Source organism: Crocuta crocuta, unplaced genomic scaffold (genome assembly GCF_008692635.1).
Source record: "Crocuta crocuta isolate KB4526 unplaced genomic scaffold, BGI_CrCroc_1.0 scaffold127, whole genome shotgun sequence".
NCBI classification, from domain to species: domain Eukaryota; kingdom Metazoa; phylum Chordata; class Mammalia; order Carnivora; family Hyaenidae; genus Crocuta; species Crocuta crocuta.
The window spans coordinates 1,113,671-1,137,431 of NW_027532008.1; the positions used below are offsets into that span (position 1 = coordinate 1,113,671).

Sequence of the window (23,761 nt, forward strand, 5' to 3'; positions counted from 1 at the left end):
GTGTAAAGTACCTCCCAAAGAACGTTTAAGAAACTGATTACATTGAAAAAAAATTGATTACATTGTTTGCTTCCGGGAGGGAAACTAGGTGGCCAAAGGACGGAGATGGTAAGACTTTTCCCTGTATCATCTGAACTGGTTAATGAGTTATCTTTTCAAAATATACTTTTATAAATAAATAAAAACAGCAAACAAAACTTCTTTGTGGTTCTAGGTAAACTGGGTTAGTGAGAAGGTAACCAGTATTTACCGAGTTCCTACTACGTTCCAGATACTCTTCCAAGCAGTATACCCTTCCAATATATACTACCTCATTTACTTACCCAGGTAGTCCGATTGAAATGGGATAAATTATTTTAATTTTACAATAGAAAATAAGTTAAATTAGCCAAGTAGTTTAGTCAGTGTCAAGCCTAATCTAGCTCCAAAACTCCAGCCTTCTCCACTTTCCACACTGCTCTTCCAGTTGTCCTATTTGTTAAATAATATTGGTATTATTTACTGGGCACTTGCGATGTGCTGGGAACAGGACGAAGTGCTTGACGCATTCTCCTATATAATTCTCTAGTCAACTCTGGAAGGTTGGAATTACTATCCCCTTTGTAGGGAGAAGACCAGCGAGGCTCAGAGAAGTGGCGCGTAACGGGCCCAAGATCACGGATACAAAGACGGTTAGAACCCGGACTTAACTCCAAAGCTCCTGCTCTGAAGTCGAAACCACTCCCGGTTCAAAGGACAAAAGCCGGATGGCTCGCAGGGCGGGAGGGGCCGCAGGCACTTCCGGGGGAGAAGCGAAGCCACCCGGCTGCGGAAGGCGGTGCGGGCCCAGCCACAGCGAGCTCGCGAGAGGACGTGCCGGGAGGCGGGCGCCGCTCGCCTCGCCTGCGCCGCCTGTCGATCATCGAGCCCCGCCTCCCGCTGGAGGGCCCATGGGAAAGCCCCGCCCCCACTCCTGGCCGGGCGGGAAGCGAACGCGCGCTCCCTCCCGTTACCCTCCGCCTGCGGGGAGGGCGGGGAAGGCGGGAGGCGCGCGCTCGCGTGCTGCGTGCTCGCGTACGTCGCTGGNCTCGCCCGTTGCCGCCGCCGCCGCCGTCGCCGCGCTCTCGCTTCGCCGGCCGCCGCCTAAGGGGGGCTGGGGCCGGGCCAAGCTGCCGCCACTGTTGCCGGGATGCCGCGGGTGTACATCGGCCGCCTGAGCTACCAGGCCCGGGAGCGCGATGTGGAGCGCTTCTTTAAGGGCTACGGGAAGATCCTGGAGGTGGATCTGAAGAACGGGTGAGGAGGGCAGAAGAGGGGTCTGCGGGTGGGCACAGGGCCCCGGCGGTGGCGGGGAGGCCGCGGGTACGGGAGAGGGACGCCTGCCCGGCGCGGAGCTGCTACCGGCCTGCTCCGGCTCCGCCATAGTCGCGGCGCCTCGGGGGCGCGGGTAGGCCCTGGTTCCCACTGCGCCTGCGCGGGTGGGGGTGGTGGAGGGATAATGGGAAGGATGGTGAGGATCTGAGTGGGACGGGGAGAAGGAAAACCCGAGTGGGACTGGGACTCCGGGCGGGAGGGTACGGCTCCCAGGCCCCCGGGAGGCCTGGGTTTTTTCCTTCCCAGGCCCCGCCAGTGGGGCTGCTTCGTCTCCGGCTAGAGACCGACCTTTCCCGCTCTCAGGGCTGCTGGAAATAAACAAACAGGATTTCCTGCTCCCTTTCCACCTCTTGCCCAGTGTAGTGGATCAGACGGTCACCGCGCATCTTTCCCGGGGACAGGAGCTCTGGGGGGAGGCTCTTTTTTGACTCGCATGTGTCACATTTTTTGGGCGGGAGACTCGGGTTTGAGTGAGTAGTCTAGTGACAGTTTCGAAAGTATCGTCTTGCCTTGCTGAGAGCCTTGGCTTCTCCCTCTACGAGAGTAAATTAAAGTCGTAATTCGTTATCTTTAAAACTCCGTGCAGAGTTTCCACGGTGTGGTTTCCGTTCTCCAACTTGGCCCCAAAAAAAAAAAGGAAAAAAAAAAAAAAACCTTTGTCGTTGTAGAGCTTGTTAGACAATCGTGGCCACCCTGGCTAGTGGCTGCGTCAACTAGTTAATGAGACAGATTCACGGCTCGAAGTCGCTAACTTACTGCCTCCCCGGGTATGGTCTGTTCTTTTCCTCTTCTCCTTCGGCAACGCAGGGGAAGATCTTGAAAGAGGAGAGCTTATGAGAACCAGGGAACGTTAGGTGGGACTTCAGAGATGTGTATGTAAAACTTAAAAGGAGTAGGGGGAACATGTTAGGGCTAAACCTTGAGTTTTGGAGGAACTTTTGGCTTGTTAAAAAATAAAAGACCTTTGCAACAGGTCTGGTATGGCTACAGGTTACTCCCCATTGTAATGCTAGCAACTAACATGTAAGAAGTTATGAGAAATACCTAAGTATGAGTCCACATTTGAGACAGATCGGTAGCTTCCGTCTACCCATTGTTGATTGGGTTTTAAAAGTAATTTCAGGATGACGCTTTGAAAGAATCCTCTTCTTACTAAAGAGAGTGTCCTCGATGAGAGTGTTTATTATGGGGTCGCCTGGCTGGCTTAGCCCCTGGAGAATACAACTCTAACGTAAAAGGCTTAGGAAGTTACTCGTTCGGGACGTAGAGCTTTCGGTTCTTAAGGAATTTACTAGATAAGTGGGTTTTTGTTGTTACTGTGATACATGTATGAAAGATCGAGTTAAAACCCCCATTTTCTTCAGAGGCCAACTCAGTTGACAGACTGACTAAATTTTGTGGGAAAAGCATGGTTTTTGAAGCCACACAGGCTTGGGTCAAGTCCTAGCTTCACCACTTAGCATCGGTGGGCAGCTTGCTTCTGTGACTGAATTTTCTCATCCACACAGAAAGGGAACATTAGAGATAATTGTAACGCATGTTTGGCTTGTAGCTGGAAACGGTAACTGTAATCAAATAGATTTGACTGTGAGCATTTGGAGACAGCTTACGGGTTTTGATAATATGAGGCGCATTTGGTGAGATCCGTTTTCTAAGGTCACTCAAGTGATAGTGAGCAGGAAATTGTGTTGATGTTAATGGTAAAGTGGTTAATGGGACAAATCAGTCGATAACCCACCAAGACATCTGCTACTGTACTGAATGGGTTGGAGAGAAAACAGAAAAACACCTTTGCTCCCGAGTAAATTGTTGATGGTTACAGCACGTGCACTTTGAGTTAAGAAACGCTCTCCCTTTAAACTCCAGTAAAGCTTGGGATGGTTTGTTTGAAGAGATTTGTTTGAAATAGTCTCTGAAGAACGAATTGAGTGGGGCTTGGAATAAAGTGGGAATAATGTATGTCATGGCCAGTGATGGGGAGGAGGTTATCCTCTTAGGAACACTTTTGAGAAATAATGAGCAACCAGGCTTGGATTGAGGCTCACGAAGGGTCTAGAAGTGCAACAGCAGAAACCAGAAACATCAACCCTAAGATCTTACACTGAGCATCCAAAATCCTGGGTAGGAATTGAATGGCTCTGGAGGGAGCAATTGAGCAATCTGCGAAATGGTCGCATGTGAGGAAGGACAGATCCTTGCACAACTCTTAGTACCTGAGTCTCTTTCCGGGAACTGTTCATTTATACGGTTCTGTAACCCATGATGGAAAGTGAAGGTTGAGGAACGGGAAGTCCTTTCAGGGATTCAGAGGCAGGCATGACCATCAGACAGACACCCCTGGAAGCGTTCAGGCACTCTCTTCGGGGGAAAGTGACTGCTGAGCGAAGGACCAGTGGTGTAGATGTATTTCAAGCAGTTGACTGGACTAGACTGCAAAAGTGCACAGGAGTCGGAGAGGAACAAAAGGAGAGGTGGCATAACTTCACAACGTGCGTAAGCTGACGGTTCTGGACGTTAAGGATAGGTCTCGAGTCGCAGTTTTTAACATACATGGATCGTAATCATTAGTAATTGAAATACTAAAGCAGATTTTGGCAGGATAGGATTTTGATGAATTGCTGAAGAGTTCAAATTTGTAGACGTGAGATCTATCAGCAGACAGTAGATAAGTTCAGAATTAATTAAACAGTCATAAAGTGCTGGTATAGGAGGCACCAGATGAGTTCTCTCCAAAGGAAATTCAGTGACCAGGAGAGGATTTTATGGATCCTCTTGGAATTTTAAGAAGTATGTATGCAAAAGGGCGCCTGGGTAGTTCAGCCGGTTGAGCGTCTAACTTCGGCTTAGGTCTTGATCTCACTGTTAGTGAGTTTGAGCCCCACCTCGGGCTCTGTGCTGACAGCTCAGAGCCTGGAGCCTGCTGCCGATTCTGTGTCTCCCTCTCTCTCTGCCCCTCCCCTGCTCATGCTCTGTGTGTGTCTCTCTCCCTCTCTCAAAAATAAGTAAACATTAAAAAAAAAAAAAAAAAGTAATGCAGCAGTTCATTGCCTGCCATTTTATTATTCCAGGCAGCCGTAATCTAGATTGCCTTTATTTTAGAGAACTCCTAGAAAGGTGGTTCACTTCGCCGGCCACAAACACGTAGATCTCCCAGGACCACATCGGCCACTCCAGATCCCCTAGGGTCTCCTACATTCATACCTGCCATGCTAACTCCGAGAGCCACTCTGGGACCAAGGGTCAAGAAAGCAACAGTGTTAGCACTACCTGTCTGTAGCTTTCCAACTCTGGTAACTTTTGCTGCCTTTGATTATTTGTGAAAATTCTGTGGGCTTTCTTTTTTATTAATCACTTCATGTAAAGTATAGAAGACTTTTTAATACAGTAGTTTCTCTTGCCACAAAATCTTGTGGTTCCAGTCATAGGTCTTTAGATCTTAATTTTTCCATGTCTTAGTTAATAAATTTAACTCCCCACACCCTACATTTATTTTACTTGCCTAGCAACTGGACAGGTAAACCTCCAAATCATTGAGGGGTTTTGTTTTGTTTGTTTTATTTTTAAGGTTGCTAAAGGCATGAATTAAAACCCTCCAGAAAAACTTGGCTCTAAATTTCACACCTGTGCTTCATATTACAGTGAAATTGTGAATAGCTGAAATTTTTAAGGGTGTCCTGGTCTGTTTAATTGAATTTTCACAGTATCTTAAGTATTACCAGGAAGTTTTTGTTTTCTTCCTCCTTGAAAATTCCTTTAAGTAGAAGGCACCTTCCTTAATTTTTGTAATATGTTAAGACTCCTTCAGTGAGTCAAATCCTTGTGTTTGTGCCTGGTCACTGTAGAGCATTGTTAGATTTTAGATACTGAGCTGAATCCCTGCCCACCCCAGAAGCTCCACAGGGATTTTCTCCACGCCCTTGATGGGGGGTCATTTTGTTTCATTTCTTATCTTTTCCTTTAAAAGGATGATCGCAGAAATATAATTAGTTTCGTGTTCCAGGTGCGGTTTCTGGTTAATTGAACTGTAGGAGATTATCTTCACCCACCAAATGGCAGATAAATGCTTTATCAAGTTTGTGATAACAGTACAACTTGGGGGTGCCAGGAATGACAAAGAAAAAGCAGACACTCTTACCTTTAAGGACCCCACCACCTTTTTGTCTTCAGGTGATTCTGCCCTCACAGATGATGGCACATTTGAGGGGCACCTGGGTAGCTCAGTCGGTTAAGTGGCTGGCTCTTGATTTCTGCTCAGGAGTACGATCTCGTGGTTAGGGATCTGACAGCATGGAGCCTGCTTGGGATTCTCTCTCTCCATCTCAGTCTCTCTCTGACCTTCCCCTGCTTTTTCTCTCTCTCAAAATAAATAACATTTAAAATTTTTTAAATAAATAATTTTAAAATAAATAACTTAACCTCTGTTAGGTTAAGATAATTACCTTGTCTCGATTGTACCAAAAGTTTCTGACTACTTATAAATGAGTACTGGATTTTATCAGATTCTGCATCTAATAAGATTATTATTTTTTGTTTCCCTTTTAACTTGTTAATAATGGTAGATTACATTTCCAGAATTTTTGGATGTTGAACCATCCTGCCCTTCGTGAGCTAAACCCAACTGATTATGATGTGTAATTTTTTTTATGATAGTAATTGAATCAACTAATCTATTATTCAGGATTTTTGCATCCATTTTGAATCTATGATTAACATACAATAAAAGCACAGGGTTAAAGTATAAATAATAATAATAATGGCACATTTGAACTCTTAGAGTCCAAGGCTTTTAACCTTTCTGTTAAGAAAAGTAAGGCATTTGGGATGCCTGGGTGACTCCGTTGGTGAAGCATCTGGCTCTTGATATGAGTTCAGGTCATGATTTCACGGTTCGTGGGATTGAGTCCCACATTGGGCTCTGTGCGGACATTGCAGAGCCTACTTCAGATTCTCTCTCTCTCTCTCTCTCTCTCTCAAAAAAAAAAAAAGAACTTAAGAAAGGAAAAATAAGGCATTTGGTTTGAAATTAATTTTATGACTAAGAAGAGATTTAAACAGTTTTGTCTAAAGGAGTGGTTGAAAACTTTGTACAGAGTTAAAATTAAAGACCCATTTTAATTCTTACAATATTTCAAAATAGCATGTATTTATTTTTGATTATAAAGTGTTTGCATGTTTATTGTAATTTTTGTTTAAATACAGAGGACAAAAAATAACCATCCATAGATGGCACTGTCTCCATTTTGAGACTTTGCCTTTTTTGACTCACATGCATTTCTTATGCTGCTCCTTTTTTTTTTTTAACAAACTTGGGATCATACTGTACATACTGTTTTGTAACCTTTCTGTTCCTACCTAATAGCCTGATCCTTTACCTTTGTCATGAAGTGTTCTCCTACAACTTGATTCTTAAGGGGTTCATTCATAGTATTTCCACGTAAATGTTATGTCATGTACATCATTAAAACCATGTTGCAAGACATTTAGGTTGTCTTCAGTTTTTTGCTACTTTTATGTTTTATGGCACTGTGTTGAATATTCTTTATAGAAGTCTTGGGGTAAATTCCTGAGTAGACTTTGGGAGTCAGTGTATACAAGTCTTTAAGATTTTTGCTGCCTATTGGTTTCCATTACTCCTTAGACAAAGAGTGTTAATGTTATTGTTTTTTTAATTAGAATGTTTAAAATTCTGTATGAGGAAGTTATCTTGCAGCCTTTAAGCTTCATCCCTTTAGCCTACCAAGCATAACAGATTCGAGAACTTTAAATAAATTTTTTTGACTGATTAGAAAATAAATATGAAATCCTTTTAACATAAGGTCTTATGTACACTTTGATGTTCCACTTTTTCTGCCTAATTTATCTCATGGTTTTTTTTTTTCTGTTACATAAAAATCTTACACACATCATTTTAACGGCTGCAGAAAATTCATTGTATGTCTGAATCATGACTTACCCAACCATTCCTCTTGGGTCATCTCTAAATTCTGGTTGTTAAAAATAATGCTGTGATGGGAATCATGTGCATAAAACCTTGTATTTTTATCATTCCTTAGGACAGATTCTATGAAGTAAAATTCATGTGTCATAGCAGGAAAGAACATTTTCAGGGCTCTCAATGCATATGATGCCAAATAACTTTCAGAAAAGCTGTGTACCAGTTACTCTGGTGCCAGCAGCGAACGTCACTGGTCACGGCAGTCTCACCAGCATTGGGCACACGTGTTGTTTAACATCTTTGCTCATTTAACAGGTGCTCGTGGGCTCATGTGTCTTAACCAAGAACTTTTTTTCCTTAAGCAAGAAACAATGAGAAATGGGACTATGGATGAAGTAGCAGTCTTTATTAGTATTATAACCATTACGGATATGACCAAGTTGTTTCTATACTGAGGTCTCTTGTGGAAGTCTGCCTGTATCCAAAATTTAAGCATGTTGCCTTGTATTTTTCCTGAGACTTGGGTAATTTTTAAATTTCTATCATTTTGAAAAATCAGTGCCAAGGGATAAGACCATACTGCAGTTGTGACCACATGTTGCTAGCATAGATTCCCTGGCTTGAGACTTCCACTCTGTGGTCCCGGTTTCCCAGTCTGTTTGCTAAGAATAAACATTACCTGTAATTATTTTACAAGTCATTCGCTTTAATGTCTTGGTCTTCCCTTCCTCATTGAGGTATCATATGAATAAAAGGGCCATGTTAAGTATTTGTCCCTTTTTAAAAAATAAGCATAGGCGGGATGCCTGGGTGGCTCAGACAGTTAAGTGTCTGACTTCGCCTCAGGGTTCATGGGTTCGAGCCCCAGGGCAGGCTCTGTGCTGACAGCTCAGAGCCTGGAGCCAGTTTCAGATACTCTGTCTCCCTCCCTCTCTGCCCCTCCCCCATTGGCACTCTGTCTCTCTCAAAAATAAACATAAAAGATAATAAAATTTTAAAAAATAAGCATAGGATATAGACTAGATAAAATGTGGTTTTTTTGGTTCTCGGTATTTCTGGATGTTTCCAAGTAACTTAAGCAAAACTGTTCTTTGAGCTGTTCTAAGAAAGGTGCTCCTAGTATTTGAGAGAATACTGTTGGGAGTGGTATTTATAAATTTGTACGCTAACACTGGAATTTCAAAACTTTAAAAAATATTGACAGAATGCACTTGTGTGATTTTTTTTTTTTCCCTTGAACTGCATACACCAAATCACTCTACAAACAAGTGTTGTCTCTAGTTTGTATTGATGGGGAAACTGAGGCATGGGGCAATTACGTGACTGGCTCAGGGTTACAGAATGCGTTATTGACGACTCTGGAAACTGAAGCCCTTCCCTGTTCCCACGCCAGATAGAGTAGGGGCAGTGTCAGCCAAGGCTGCTCTCGTGCTGTCTCCTTCCAGATGGTTCAGTCCTGTCGTTCGGATATTTGTATCCGAGGTCGAGAAGGTAGTTTAGGTTCCATGGCCTGTTCAGTCTTTAGTCTTTCAACAGAGCCTTCAGCAAGCTACAAAGTTACTGCCAAAAATGAGACAGGGGGTACTTTTTTCGACATTGGCCCTGGACGGAAACCACTAGTGATACTCTCAAGGCTGCTCTTTGAAGAGCCATAAGGTGATGTCAGCTTTGTTATGGCCGACTAGGGTCGGATTTGTGCAAGGAGATGCAGTGAAATGATCTCTGTCAACCTTATCGTTAGGGCTGTCTGGTCTTGGAGTAACCTGAAGGCGAAGGATCGGGCTGTGCTCTGGATTCGCACGCCCATATTTTGAGGAAATGCCCCACGTGACCATTCCTGCATGTTGAGATCAAAGTCTGGAGGCCTCGGAACCACACATGACACCTGAAGACACACCCAAACGACATTTGTCATCCCTCCGTCAGGTCCCCCGGCCACGTCTGGAGGCCTGGATGCCAGAATGAGAGGCATTTGTAAACAGACCTCACAAACCTAGAGAAAGTGGGTGACCAAAGGAGGGAGGTCTGAGTCTGGCCTTCAGGAATGGAAGAGGCGAGCGGGAAGCTCAGGCGCAAGAGTAGGAACCGCAGAGCAGAAGCACTCACTTTGAGAAAAGGTATTCCATGTGGATGAAGAGAAGCTGTTGATCCATTGATGTTAAAAGAACTTGAGAATTTTGTTAAAATGCTAAATGAATTAAATGCCTGATTTCAAGGGAAGGGCATCTCTGAAAAATAGCATAGGAAGTGACATCTTTAACCACAAAGGAAAAGAAACTGGCTACAACCCAGGGACTGTGGAGTGGTTTTGAGGGATGTGGGGACAGCCAAGATGGCCTCAGAGGTATAACTCCCTAAGAGGCTTTAACAGCTGTTACCCACTCATAGTGCCATTTAGAGGTAAGTATGAACTGGGGTTTTTTTTGTAGCTTTTGTGTCGAATAGCACTGTCTGCTGATTGTAAACCTTTATTTCACTTAAGAATGAGTGACATACAGTAATCTTTTAAGTCCAAAGAGGTTTCTAAGTTGGTAAAAAGATGTTCATCTCTTGAGGGTTGTTTAATTTTTTTTTTTTTTTTAATCCGTGATTGTCTTCATGAGCTTCAGTGTGTCATCAAAGAATAGCTGACCCCTTTTCTTGTGGGATCTTTTAATTTCATTTACTCTTAGTGTTGAGTGTCAGAATATTGAAAAGGACACAGGTGTGATTGTTTGCCCTTTACCCCCTTTGAAGAAAGTGGCCATGTTGAGTTTAAAGTGTCCGCGAAATACATTTTGTTATGACAGGGATTATGGTTATAACAGTTTGACCCACAAACTGTTCACAAGTATGTTACTTTCTGGGAGTACTCCCATTTTATGGGGTAGAAATACAGTGGATTGTTTTATTGCTTACTTTTTAGGATATTGAATGTTCCTATTATATTTTCTTCACCCCAGTACATAACTGTTTCTTCAGAGATGGGCTGTCATTCCCTAATGATTTTACCTTTCTCTGTTTCCCTAAACTTTGATAGACTATAAAATTTGGTAATTTTGCTAGGTTTTGTTCCACTGGTAACTTAGATTATAAATGTTCACAGCTTAGGTATCAAGACCTATCAGATGCAAAAATGCTGCTTCTTATTTAACATTTGTCATAAGATGCTGATATTCATGTGGGCATTTGTCCAACTGTGTCCACTCTGTGGACTACATCTTTCCATTGGTGTACGGGAGGCAGTGGCACACGGTGATGACGAATGTGGACTTGAGGGTAGGAAAGACTCCAGGTGTGGGGTAGCTGCGGCAAGGTACTTACCTGCTGGGAGTCTTCATGTCATCTGTGACTAACAGTAAACCTCAGAGTTGTGAAAATTATTACAAAGGAATTTGAAGGAAAATTCTGGTGGGCTGGAGTAGTCCTGTTAATAGTAGTTTGGAATTAAACAGAATTAAATCAGATCCTAGCTGTCTGTCATCTGCAAAGTACTTCCCTGGTTGCTGCTATCACCCTGATGTGGTTGGAAGTCTGTGAACCATATAGTATTCTTTGATTTCTGGTCCATTTTTTTCCATACCGTTCATGCTTATATTTATATTTTTTGGTCCCAGTCACCATTTCTTGCAAAATTAATTAAATGCATCCTTCTTAAATACATGATCTTGTCAGTATCCATTCACATCTACCACCTCTGGGCCTGACTCTGTCATCTCTTCGCTGGTCTAATTTTTGCTGAGCCTTAAAACCAAAGACAGATTCCGGGGGTTGTTGTGGGGCCTCCAGGATGGCGATTGCACAGAATAATCTTATTTTTCCTCTATTCTTCTAGTCTGTTATGTTCTGAACCCACACATGTTTTCGGAAGGACCAGATGGCTGACACTGGCTAATGGGAACCAAAAGACGAGAGTGAAAGTAACCTGGTTGTCACATACCCCAAGTTTAGAGGTGCCTCACCCTGCCCCAAGGTCAATTTCTTTTTTTCCTCTGGAGACTTTTACCCCACTTACCAAAAAACTTGAATACAGCCTGGCTTATGTGAGGTGAGATTATCAAGTCAAGCAGCAGCATTTGTTAAGTGAAAAGGTTTGTGCTCAGGCCTGGGAGAGAAGCCTTTGCTTTTACAAAGGCAGGGCGACCCTGTAGTTAAGAGCTTGAGTCTGGCATCAGGTGGATCTGGGTTCAGATCCAGCCACACCATTTATGAGCTCCTTGACAATGAGCAATAGCTTAGCCTCTCCAAGCCTCAGTCTTCTCATTCGTAAAATGGGAATAATTATAATGATAGTAGTACATTCTTCACAGATGAGGAATGGATGGAATATAAGAGATAAATTACCAGGCGCCAAGTACTACACTAAATATTAGTCTTTGTTGTTAAAGACCACGTAATCAAATGAGGATCAGCACAAAGAAAAAAGAACAAATCCTGTCCTTGAAAGGCCACAGCAACGTCATGTAGAACATAAAATGGGATAGAAGTGCTAAAGCTAAAGAAGGCGGTCAGGTGATTAGTCAGGAAAGTTGTGTGAGACTTCGTAAAGGAGAAATTCTCAAGTCTGTGGAAGAAGATCGATTTGCTTCCCCCTTTGTAATCAAGGCGTTCAGGTTTGGAGAACAGTCTAAACAAAGATATTTAGGAGTCATTGTAGACCTCTGAGCAAAAGGATGCTATAGGAGCTGGCTTTCCCTGCTACATGTCAAGAGACAAGTTGACTAAGAATAGCCATATTCACATGGTATTAAGTGAGCTGATCAGACAGGAAGAAGATGGCCTCAGGGGCTCGGCAGACGAGAAACCTATAGAACTGGGCAGCAGAGGGGAATGGTTAGAGGTGGCTGTGAGGGCCGGGAGTGAGTTAGATGGTCAGGGGCTCCAGAAGAGAGAAATCATGAGGTAGGTTTTCTTCTTTGAAGGTGGGGAAAGACCAAGTGCAGACTGAGCTGTGGCCAGCGTTTGCAGACCAGGAATCCACACTAGCTCTAATCAGAGAGCTCTTGGTGTGCGGGAACTGCCAGTTTGCCGACGTGAAAAGAGCCCCAGACTGGGTACTGGTGAGCCCTGAAGTCGCACCCCAGCTCTGCCACTCAGTGAGCACGGGTAAGTCATCCACCTTCTCCGGGCGGCCTCGATGGCCCTCCCTCCTCTGAGGCTAAAGAAAGGGGAGGCCAGAATGCCCAGAGCAGCGTACTCCCCGTCTCAGGATAGGACAGGATCTCAGGAACCTACTTGGTGTGGTAGGCGCTCCTGGTTTGTGGGGCCTAAACAACCCAGCGTTACCGGGAGAGTCCGATTGCAGCCATAACCAGTGACCGAGAGCAGTGAGGGTGACACTGGTTCACCCTACTCTCAGGGCCTAACCACTGCTTCCCCGGAGTGTCGCAGACCTTTGGAACGGGGGCAGTTACAGTTCTCACGTATGAACGTCTCTCTGAGCCGGCCTCAGCTGAGCACGAGAGAAGAACCGCAGAAGTGTCTTTCTGCAGTTTCCCGGGCGCTTATGCAGACTGCAAGGATTACCGTTTTAATTGCTACCTGTCGGGGTGTCCTGCCTCTCATCACCTCCTAGCACCGAGTTGACTGAAGCATAGGACCAACACTGAGTACTTTGAAAGAAAGCTGTTTGATTCCTGTTCACTGAATGCCATTTCTTTCAGGGTAGATTTAAGGGCCTTGCCCTTAAAGAACAGTGCCATTGACCCTAGTTTGAGGGTTCAAGCCACCCCATGGGTTAACTTCAACAGATGAAAATTTTTCCTTGGCTACAGCAACATCCCTAATCCTGACCAGCCATGGAGAGGTTCGGTTCTTACAAGGAAAATGAGTGAATGTGGGAATGGCTCACCACATTGGGAAAAAACTCACATCCTGCTGATGGTTGGCTGAGGACTGTGATGTCCACATACAAAGAAAAGCATGTGGCACAGTTGTAGGACAAAGGTGAGCAGAGATCTACCGTGGAAAGGGGCAAATGTTTCTTATAGAGAGAGTCACCAAGGCTTGCCCCTCGGTAAGCAGCGCTGGGGGGTGATCGCAGGCACACGCATGGAGGCTTGCTTCCCCTTGCTCCTCACACCCACGCCCGTCACTTAGCCCGGGGCGAGCGCCCGTTAGTCGTGCCCTGCCCGGTTAGCTTGGCGACATCCCTCCAGAGCAAGCCGCGCCTCGGTTTTCAGATGGGGCTTTTCTCCAGGTTCCCTGCTGAGTGAAGACGTTTGGAAGACAGAGAGGACTTTGCCCTTTGGGAAGGCGTGCAGAGTGGCGTCCGGGCCACTGGTGTAGATGATTAGGGCCAGGGAAAGCCTGGTTAGCGACAGCACAGGCTCAGGTGGTGGTTCTTGGGAGGAAGAGTGTGATTCACCTTTCCAGAAAGGGAAGTTTTGGAGGGCTCTCGTTTTAAAGCCATGCGATTCCAGTTCCCCACGTGGTGGAGCCCCACTGGCCTGAGCAGCGCACCCGCTGTTGGGGCCTGGAGCACTGAGGGGGGCGAAGCCTGGCATGGAGTGGGGAGCAGCCCACGTAACTCAGTGTGGCCCCTCTTGTGGCGTCCAGCCACCTGTCTGTGCTTGGGAACAATCACAGTCCCCGGTTTTTAGGGAGAAAATGACAGGTACTCCCATCATATTTTTTGGCTAAATTTGTCAGCACAAAACACAACCCAGAGGAAAGGAGGGGGAAGGCAGTAGCAGAGAAATGTTGAAGAAAGTTTTTCTCTTAGTTGAAAAATGGTGTGCATTTAATAGACCATGCTTTTTCTTTCATATGGGCCAGTGAGGGACGTGCCATCTGGGAGTAAAGCAGAAAGAGGCAATTGGAAGCATTTTTTGTTTGTTTGTTTTATTTTTACCAATCCCTGCCATGGAAGGATTTTTAAATTTGTTCTTAGCCCATTCTCCTGAATTCCTTCATTTCTGTAATCTCATACTGGATTATTGAAAGATGGTGGGCTTTAACAGAGTAGAAGGAGAAGGGTGTCTACAGCTAAAGAGAAATCTGTTGGTTGTGTCTGTGAGGGTTACAGGTCACACCAGTGATGGTGTGCGTATACGTACACACCTGGCGATGCGTACGGGGCACTTACATGCGTGTGCGTATTTTATGTCCCTCCTTGTTTTGACAGAAAGGTTCAAAAGGAGAGTGCTTTTGGGGAGATTAGTCTCATGTTTTTTGCTACAAAGCACAAAGGGATGTTAACCATCTATTTAGAAAGATCCTCTGATGTTATGTATCAGGGAGAGCTTTATTATCTTGAAGGCACTAAAATTTCCTTCAGAGATCTTAAAATTTAAAACTAAAATTGGGACCCATACAGATAGTTTTAAAAGGTACTCTAGATGATAAAAATTAAATTTATCCCCATCCATCTTCCACTGTTGTATTCCTCTGATGCTACCATATTGGCTAAAATTATCCCATTTTAACATTTACCTATCATGCCTTTGATGTTAGGAGAGATCCTAGGGAAATGCAGGATGGCTCCTTCATTTCACAGATAAGCTAAGATCCAGGAGGAGACAATGATTTAGACCTGCTGCTCAGAGCTGGTTGATCGCAGAAGCAGGATGAGAGCCGAGGCCAGTTCGTGCTACTCCCGCCTCAGTAGTTGGGGGTTTTGCCTTTTAGAGTCCTACCCACAGGCTGTGGGCGCCAGCTCTAGGGTCTCATTACGCAGGTTCTGTAGCACTGTGTGCCTCTGCTTCCTCCTCTCTAACATGGGATAGTAGTCCCTGGCTCTTGGGTATTGTGAATATAAGATCACGTTGTCTAGTATATAGAGATGACTTCATAAACGTTCAGTAACATTTTACTCTTTAGTCTTCCTGCCTTATCTGGGGAACCCATTCAGTACAGGTTCAATGAAACAAAGTCATTCTTTCAGTAAAGCAGACCTAAATGAACAGTAATGCGATAGAACAACCACACCAATCTGGTCTTTACTTTGCTCTAGAACAGGAGTCCCAGCAGGTATGGTTTGTGATGCAAGAGGATAGTTGATTTAATCTTCCAAACCCACCCAACGTGTCCTTGGCCAAGAGCAGGGACAGTCACATGCCTGATTTAATCCTTGGACTGGACTTTGACATTTAAAATTTCCCAAACAGGGGTGACCGGCTGGCTCAGTCAGTAGAGTGTGCAACTTGGGGGTCATGAGTTTGAGCCCGTGTATCGGACATAGGGTTGACTAAAACATAATAATTTAAAATTTCCCAAATCAGTTTTGTGGAGTAGTAGCCAAACATTTTCTGTAAAATAAATTTGATCTCAAGGTAGCTATTTTAATAAGTGATCTGGACAGCCCAGAAATGTGTCTACTAAGTAAGTGACCCACTTAGAAGTAAATATTAAGAACTGACTGTAAGGGCTGTTTCCCTCTCATAACACAAATTGGTCCCTCCAACTCAGGGAAGAGTTTTATTGGCAAGGTACGCCTTGCTTCAGCCTTGGCTGCAAAGAGATTGGTCTGTCTGAGCATTAATTGTTGTGTTTAGGTAATCGTGCCTCCATTTAACAGACTGCCATTACCTCCCCTCGCAGGTCAGAATGGGTTCTGCGTGTAAGCCGTGCAACAGCGTGAGCGTTTACAGGCCGGTCTTGGAGTCTGGGAAAATGCATTTCCCCAGAGGTCCGACATAAGCACCACTTGTTACTAATAGAAGTTGGGCTTGCTATTTCGGATGATTGGCAGAGCTTAGGGTCTTGCATTCTCTGACCCTTGAGTCGCTGAAAATCCTCATTATTTTGAAGAAGACTGTTTAGGTATATCTGCGATTTGTTCAGTCTTTGGGAGTCGGTATTGTCCTTCTGACGTCACGTTAGATGAGTCAGGGTCAATGAATGGTGCCCAGCCAGCAGGCCACTCTTGGAAGGGCACGGGGGGTGGGGTGGGATGGGCTGTGCTTCATCACGCCCTGGGTTGAATGTTTTCTTGCAACACTCTTTACTTGGCATCAGGCTCTTGCCTGTACGATGCCAGGATCAGTGATGCAGTGGGCAAAACGGACCTATGACCAATCTTGACAACTAAATTAAGGAAGGTACTTTTGGAGGCAGGGGAATGTTTTACAATCTATCAAGAAATAAACCTAAGTAGAGAATAGATTTGATTTTTTGTTTGTTTTTGGCTTAATTTTGTCTCTAAAAATGGTAGTGCAGCTTTCCCTTTTTCCCCCCACTCTTAGGAAGGGAAGAAGCAGCTACAGTGTATTATCAATTATGGATTTTCAGTGACTATAAAGCACTTTGTAACGCAGTAAGTCAATGATTGAGGAAGGCTTTACTTTTGTCAAATAGGACCTCACGTAGAATCACTCTTACCTGAGCCGCACAGCAGTTCCAGCCTTACGGAAGCATAAAACCATGGTTTAGAGTTCATGCCCAGAAACTGAGCCAAGTGGCTTCTGAATTGTGTTACTGCAGAACATTTCCAAAACATTTCCCGTTGAGCAACTGGCTGTGTCTGTCACTTGAAGTTCGAATGCCACTCACAGACCTTTCAGCATAAAGAACCCACCGAAGTGGTCAGCTGCCTGTTGTCCCCTCGGGAGACTCTTGTTTGAAATGAACTCTTCAGTCAAGGGAAAATTCCGCAGTTCCGAGTTTCTCTCCCTCGCTCAGCGTGTTGCTGAGTACAGCGTTACAGGCTAAGGAAGCTGGGATGATTTTGGTCAGGCCGGATGAACTTGTGGCAGGCCTTGTGACCTGTTCTTCGTCCCAGTACATGTAGACACAGCAGAGCACTAGTCAGTGTTTGCCTGTGTACACAGCTTTGTTTAAAGACATTGCTTGTAATTTTCCTTTGTGGTTACGTATAATCATTAATGTGGTTTTGGTTTTTAAACAGAGGTAGTGGTCACAAAGCTAGACCTCACAGCCGTGTTGTTAGACCATACCGAAAGTTTATTAATGATATCGTTTATAGGGGGTTTGTTTATAAATATCTTACACGTGTGCTGTTTAGTATTACAAGTTGTGTTCTTTAACAGGCATCGGTAGGATTCGGGGGGGGGGTCTTCCTTTGGAAATGGGTTAAACCTCTTTGTTGGAACATTCCTAGCAGTACTATGTAAAGAAGTTTGTAGTCCTGTTTCAAGAATTCCCAGCCTACCTAAAACTGCATGAAAATGAATTACAAATCACGAGGAAGTGAATAGTTCTCTGAATATTTTTTTCACTGATAATTTCTGAAACAGTTAATTCACTTGTGACTAATTTGTTTAGGTAGGGTAGGAAGGAACTTAAAAATGTTTTTCTGTCACTGAGATTTGAGGTGCTGTGAAGTTTTTACCCAGTATGTTCTTCCAAGCACGACCTAACGGCACAGTGCCTGCATGTAGGTCTGTTTGTTCTCAAAGCTCTCACGTGGGGGCTGAAGCTAAAAAAGAGGAGTTTTTATGTGATTTGACAGAGCAAACAGTGGTGTAGGGTTACGTATTTTGATACTTGATACCAAGCGTCCCCTGTGGAGGTCTGTGCACTTGTCACCAAAACTACTTGGGGAACAAAGGAAGCGGGGCTGTGTTTTAGCCCGCCTCCTCCTAGAAAGACAGGAGCCTACCTTGAGCAGTCTCCCTAGTCTCTTGCGGGGCCTGTTGGCACAAGGCAAAGTGGTTTCAGCCAAAGGGAAGAGAAAGCCGGTCCTTAGTTTGCAAAACCCACCTAACCTTTGCTAAGCATGACCCTCGTTGCTTTCTCTTTAACGGTGGCGAAGCTGGGCGTCAAAGCGGTGCCAACCCGGACTCTGTTTGCTCTCTTCTAGATATGGGTTTGTGGAGTTTGATGATCTGCGTGATGCAGATGATGCTGTTTATGAACTAAACGGCAAAGACCTTTGTGGTGAGCGAGTAATTGTTGAGCATGCCCGCGGCCCACGTCGAGATGGCAGTTACGGTTCTGGACGCAGTAAGCATTTAAAAGGGCATTTGTATCGATGACATACATGCCTTTGCTGTTAAATGTTGATTTTTTAAAAGTAATTAATTAATTGTTACACTGAAATGTATTGATATTTAAAGCCATTTGTTTGATAAATTATGTATCTTTTTAAATGTAAAATTGCAAATAAACATCTTTGATACTGTTTAATTTTAATTTAATTAATGACATAAAGTTCTTGTTTTAATACTTTTTAAAATATGTTTAATGATGTGTGTTTGTGTTGTTGTTTTTTTTTCTCTGTAATGCAATTGTTTAACATAGATTTAACAAAGACCTCAATGTTTTAATTAAAAGAATCCTTTGAGGCTAAGATGACTGCCTGTTCCATTTGCTGACCTTGGGTTACCTTTCCATGCGTGGCTCTTTGAACCATTGTGGCCCTTGGCTGACCAAAACAGGAAGCCATGTGACGACCGCAACCTTTCCCCATTAGACCTGGGTGGTGAGGATCCCAAGGGTTAGACACAGATGAGATTAAACTGAAATAGGTGCCTGAAAATCTTTTTTTCGTATAAAATATTCACAAAAACTTTAATCACTGTGAGTAACACCAGTAACTGATTTAGTAATTTGGTTACTTATTTCTAAATTGTTAAATTGTTAATAGTTTTAATTTATGCATGTTAATTTTAAATATAATATTAATGAATATATATACTTACCACTTTGTAAATTAAATTAAATTTCATGTTTAGTTGATTGCTTTTTTTAAAAAAAAATCTAGTTTAGAATTAAGGGGTGGGGCTAGAACTAAACCGTATGTGCTGTGTTGGGGGTGGGGGTAAACGGTACACTTCAGGGGAAGATGTGCTGGGTCACCTTTTCCTCTTCCTCCACTGAAGTCGTGTTCTCTATTTGAACCTTCCAAAGGTGGATATGGTTACAGAAGAAGTGGCCGAGATAAGTACGGCCCTCCTACGCGCACAGAGTACAGACTTATCGTGGAGAATTTGTCCAGTCGGTGCAGCTGGCAGGACCTGAAGGTTTGGGCCTCCTCACCCTTTCGGGAGCAGGCTGGGCGGGACTCAGGGGTGGGGAAGGGGCTGGCTGTGTGCAGGCCTAGGCCAACAGAGAACATAATGGGATCAGACGTTTGAAAGTTTTCCCGGAGCCTTTGGGGATTCTCGAAAGGTTCCGGGGCACCTGGCCCCCTCGGTGGGTGGAGCACACGGCTCTTGATCTCGGGGTTCTAGGTTCAAGCCTCATGTTCGGTGCAGAGATTGCTTTTATTAAAAAAATCTTTTACAAGCGTAAAAATAAAAATAGTTTTTAAAAGTCCTGTAGCAGCACGAGAGCCGTCAGAATCTCGCTAACTGCCGTGCACTAGGGACCATCGTGCTCTAAAGACAGCCTGTGTTGGATGAAATTGTCCACTGTACAGAGATGTCGTAGAGAGATGCTGTTGTGGAAACCGTTGCAAGTGTTTCCTGCAGCGTTAGCTGTGATGCCCGGGTTTGTGTCCACCCGCTTCCAGTGTAGCTCCTCCTCGTGAGAATGTCTAATTCTGTGTTCTTTCATAAATCTTTTTTTTTTTTTTTGGTTTTGGTTTTTGGTTTTTTTTTTTTTCCATGGAATATTCATCCTGAAAGAGTCTTAAGGTTAAAGATTGAGGTCCAGTGCTGTGTTGACCATCCAGCATACTGCTCTGGTCCCAGCTTGTTTTTTGAGAACAGTGCTTTTAAGCTCAATAGGGAAGAAAGGCCTAAGTAAGTGTCTTAAACTTAAACCCAGATGGTTTTAGGAGGACAGACGTAAAGGATATTCACCCTTCCATCTCTTCCTTCTCACTTTTAGTCCCATCGTTAGACAAGTCATCTCTAGTGAAATGAGCAAGTATATGTAGGTTCAACAAAAAGTAGTTACGATTCTTACATTCACAGTTTTAGTTCATCAGAGGAACTAAAAAATATTTTTTTTAGTTTATTTTTCGAGAGAATTTCGAGATTGAGAGAATCCCAAGCAGACTCCACACTGTCAGCACAGACCCCAATGGTGGGGCTTGAACTCAGACCGTGAGACTGTGTGACCTGAGCCGAAACCAGCTGAGCCACCCAGGCGCCCCTCCTCAAAGCAATTTTATATCCTTTTCCCGGCCTTTTTAAAAATTTGTTCCCAACAGTCTTTAGATAACAAAGGATGAGATCCAAAAACGGTTAATTCACACATTTGGTCTTAGCAGAAGAGCCGGGACCAGCCCCTAGGCCGGTGTTTCCTCTGGCACACGGTGCTCGTTGTCCAGGAGGCTCTGCTGGGCGTCTGCCGGCGGGACCGCACTCACAGATGGAGCGGCCCCAGGGTGCTGGGAGTTAAGGTTGAGTGTTTTGGTAGAAACTGGAAAGGCTTACAGACTTCTGGTTAAAATGGAGGCTATAGCCACTGTCTTCAGTTGATTTTATACTTCTGTACCTTTGGTAGTTTCACTCTTTAGGAGGGAGAGCACTGGAGCGGATTCCCTTGTGAGTCAGAACAGACTTAAGAACAGGGTTCTCCAGCCCACCTGTCTGGGGTGCATCCTGGCTCTGCCACTTGTCAGTTATTTTACTTCAGCAAGTTACTTTCCTCTTGTGCCTCATGTTTTCCAACTAGAAAAATGAGACTAATACTTATTTTTATTCAAAAGTTATTGTGAGAATTGAATGCCATTCAATATAAAAAGCCCAAGTCAAGAAAATGCAAAAATAAATCGAAGGGCTATCGGTTTTTAAATGTGTAAGTTCATAACACCCCATGATTATGGTGTTGAGATGAAATTTCTGTAGTAGTCTGCCTCCACTGACCTGGAGATCTGGCAGTTTCACCCCTTGGTTGGGGCAGGCAGTATTAATTCAGGTTCTCAAGTCTGGCTGCTTATGTTCAGACCTCAACTCATTCACTTACTGCCTGAATGACCATAAGCAATTTACTTAGTCTGTATATTCTACTTCTTTGTTCTGCAAAATGGGGGGAAATAATTACACCTCTTCATTTGGTTAGAGTTAGGACTTTAATTAAATGTCCATACAATAGACGTTTAGGAGTTAGCTGCTGTTACTCATAATCTGGAGGTATGCAGTGTAAAACAAAAGTCGTGGTTTTGTTTTGTTTTTTTTTAATTTATTTCTAGGGGGGAGAGAGAGAGAGACAGTGTGAGCACGGGAGGGTCAGAGAGAGAGGGAGTCACAGACTGAAACAGGCTCCAGGCTCTGAGCTGGCTGTCAGCACAGAGCCCGACGCGGGGCTCGACCCCACGAACCGTGAGATCATGACCTAAGCGAAAGTCGGACGCTTAACCGACTAAGCCACCCAGGCGCCCCACAAAAGTCGTTTTTTTAAACTACTAGTAAAAGCAAGCCCTTTTAGTAGAATTCTCCTAGATCTTGACCTGTTTGAGACAGTCCCAGCTTGGTAGAACTTAATAGCATCCTAATTCAGTCTCAGAGGTGTCCAAATTTGGATGATAAATTGTATGCAATCCCTGTTTTTTACCCAGAACCCCCCACTCCTGCAGATAATTCACTTGAAGAAATTTTCCACAAAGATAGTCATTCCTGGATTATCAATAATAGCAAGCGACTGTACATAATCTCAAAAGTCCCAACAACTGGGAAATCCTCAAAAAGTAGTGAGCACACAGACTATGAAGACTGTGTATATTGGTTACATACAATTTACATACTTAAGCTAACTCTTAAACGCTCATTTATGCAAATGAGCAAAGAAGGTATCAGATGGCATGTGTTCAGTGTTTGTAACTTTGTAAAATACAGAGAGGAAAGCAGTAACAAGAAATAAATTGCTGTGGAATATTTCTACATTCCACAAATGTCAAGTGTATAGTACATGCAAAGAAACAACAGGAAAATTAGCCAAAAATCCATAAGTGGTAAAATTCTCTGAATCTCCTGATCTTTTCAAACACGGATCCAATCTCCTCTTGTTCACTTTAGTGTTTATCTGGCCTGTTGTATTCTCCCACTGGATTATGTTAAGTCCTCAAAAAGAATGAGGAGAGAGGCTTATAAGAGAAGGAACATGGGGAGTCATTGAACCTTTGAAGCCAGAGCTTGACAGAACTGTTTTATTGCCTTTGTTTTGAAAAGACAGAATAATAGCAATTTCATTTTTTATTTTATTTTATTTTTTTAATTTTAATTTAGGAATCTCTACCCAGAGTGAGGCTCAAACTCCCCACCCCGAGATCAAGAGTCATATGCTCTTCCTACTGAGCCAGCCAACTGCCCCTACCAGCGATTTTAAATAAAACTGAGGTGCTAATCTCATAATCCCTTTATGGATTTATAATGAAATGTAAAAGACCTAAGTTTTACATTTACTCACGTGGTGACATGAGCCTCTAACGATGCTGTAAACAAAAAGTTTGCCAGTGTCAAATGTAGAAATGGATAGTTAAACACGTTCATATTTACACATAAGAAACCATTAAATATTTATTGTGTCTACATCTCACCTGACACTTTAAAGGGCCTGGGGGTGCTCAGTCATTTGAGCGTCCGACTCTTGATTTCGGCCCAGGTCATGATCCCGGGGTCGTGGGAGTGAAGCCTGCTAGAGTTTCTCTCTTTCTCTCCCCTGCTCGTGCTCTTCTCTCTCTGGAATTAAAAAAAAAAAAAAAAAAAAANCTGGGCGCCTCAATCAGTTGAGCATCCGACTCTTGCTTTGGGCTTAGGTCATGATCCCAGGGTCATGGGATCGAGCTCCCCTCCTTAAGATTCTCTCTCTAATTATAATTACATTAGAGATTTTAACAAAATGTATCATAACCGTTTGGGGGTTTTTGTTTCTTTAGGATTATATGCGTCAGGCGGGAGAAGTGACCTATGCAGATGCTCACAAGGGACGTAAAAATGAAGGGGTGATTGAATTTGTGTCTTACTCCGATATGAAAAGAGCTTTGGAAAAGTTAGATGGAACTGAAGTCAATGGCAGAAAAATCCGATTAGTTGAAGACAAGCCCGGTTCCAGACGCCGCCGGTCCTATTCCAGGAGCCGGAGTCACTCCAGGTACTGTGGTTGATTGTGGGTGTGTAAGTGTCGGAGCTTTTGCTGTAAACTCAGTTGTGGGCACACAGAGGGGCCGTCCCTTTTCCGTCTCCTGTCATCCTCAGAAACGTGGTTCTGTCTGGTTCACTGACTCCACTTCGAACTAAATATTTCTCTGTAAGACGAACTCTTACATCATGAGGACAGATCAAGGTTCATTTTCTGAGGCAGGTGTCCGTGACCAGTTTTCACACAGTTCTTCTTGGGTACCCGCTTCAGAGCCTTACTGGGGGCAAACGTGGCCACTGGTCCTTTGGTTACTTCTTCAGGTACTCCTGCTACTCGAGAGTAGAGCCTTTCTTAGCGACTGCTCAGCACTAGGCCAGGCACTTGTGAATGCAACATAGGGCCCGGGCCCTCCTGAAACTCAGCCTAGGGGAGAAAGGCATTGAGCGAATAATGACCATTGTGATAAGTGCGTGTCAAAAGGAAATGTACACGGCACTAGTTTGGAGAATGGCAGAGGCTTCTCTAAGGTCACGTCCTAGACGCTGAGCCCTATAGGAGAAGCCG

General features: G+C 43.9%; 1 protein-coding gene across 1 annotated transcript in view; it reads left to right on the top strand.

Annotated features, from left to right (window-relative positions):
* Positions 1-1,062: 1,062 nt before the first annotated feature.
* The window catches only part of SRSF4 (serine and arginine rich splicing factor 4), a 27,505-nt gene continuing 4,806 nt past the window's right edge, over positions 1,063-23,761 (top strand). Inside the window, exons 1-4 of the mRNA XM_077775903.1 lie at positions 1,063-1,275; positions 18,030-18,172; positions 19,079-19,191; positions 22,995-23,209. Coding sequence (XP_077632029.1) covers positions 1,169-1,275; positions 18,030-18,172; positions 19,079-19,191; positions 22,995-23,209 — 578 coding nt within the window. The 5' untranslated portion in view covers positions 1,063-1,168. The remainder of the gene's footprint in view (positions 1,276-18,029; positions 18,173-19,078; positions 19,192-22,994; positions 23,210-23,761) is intronic.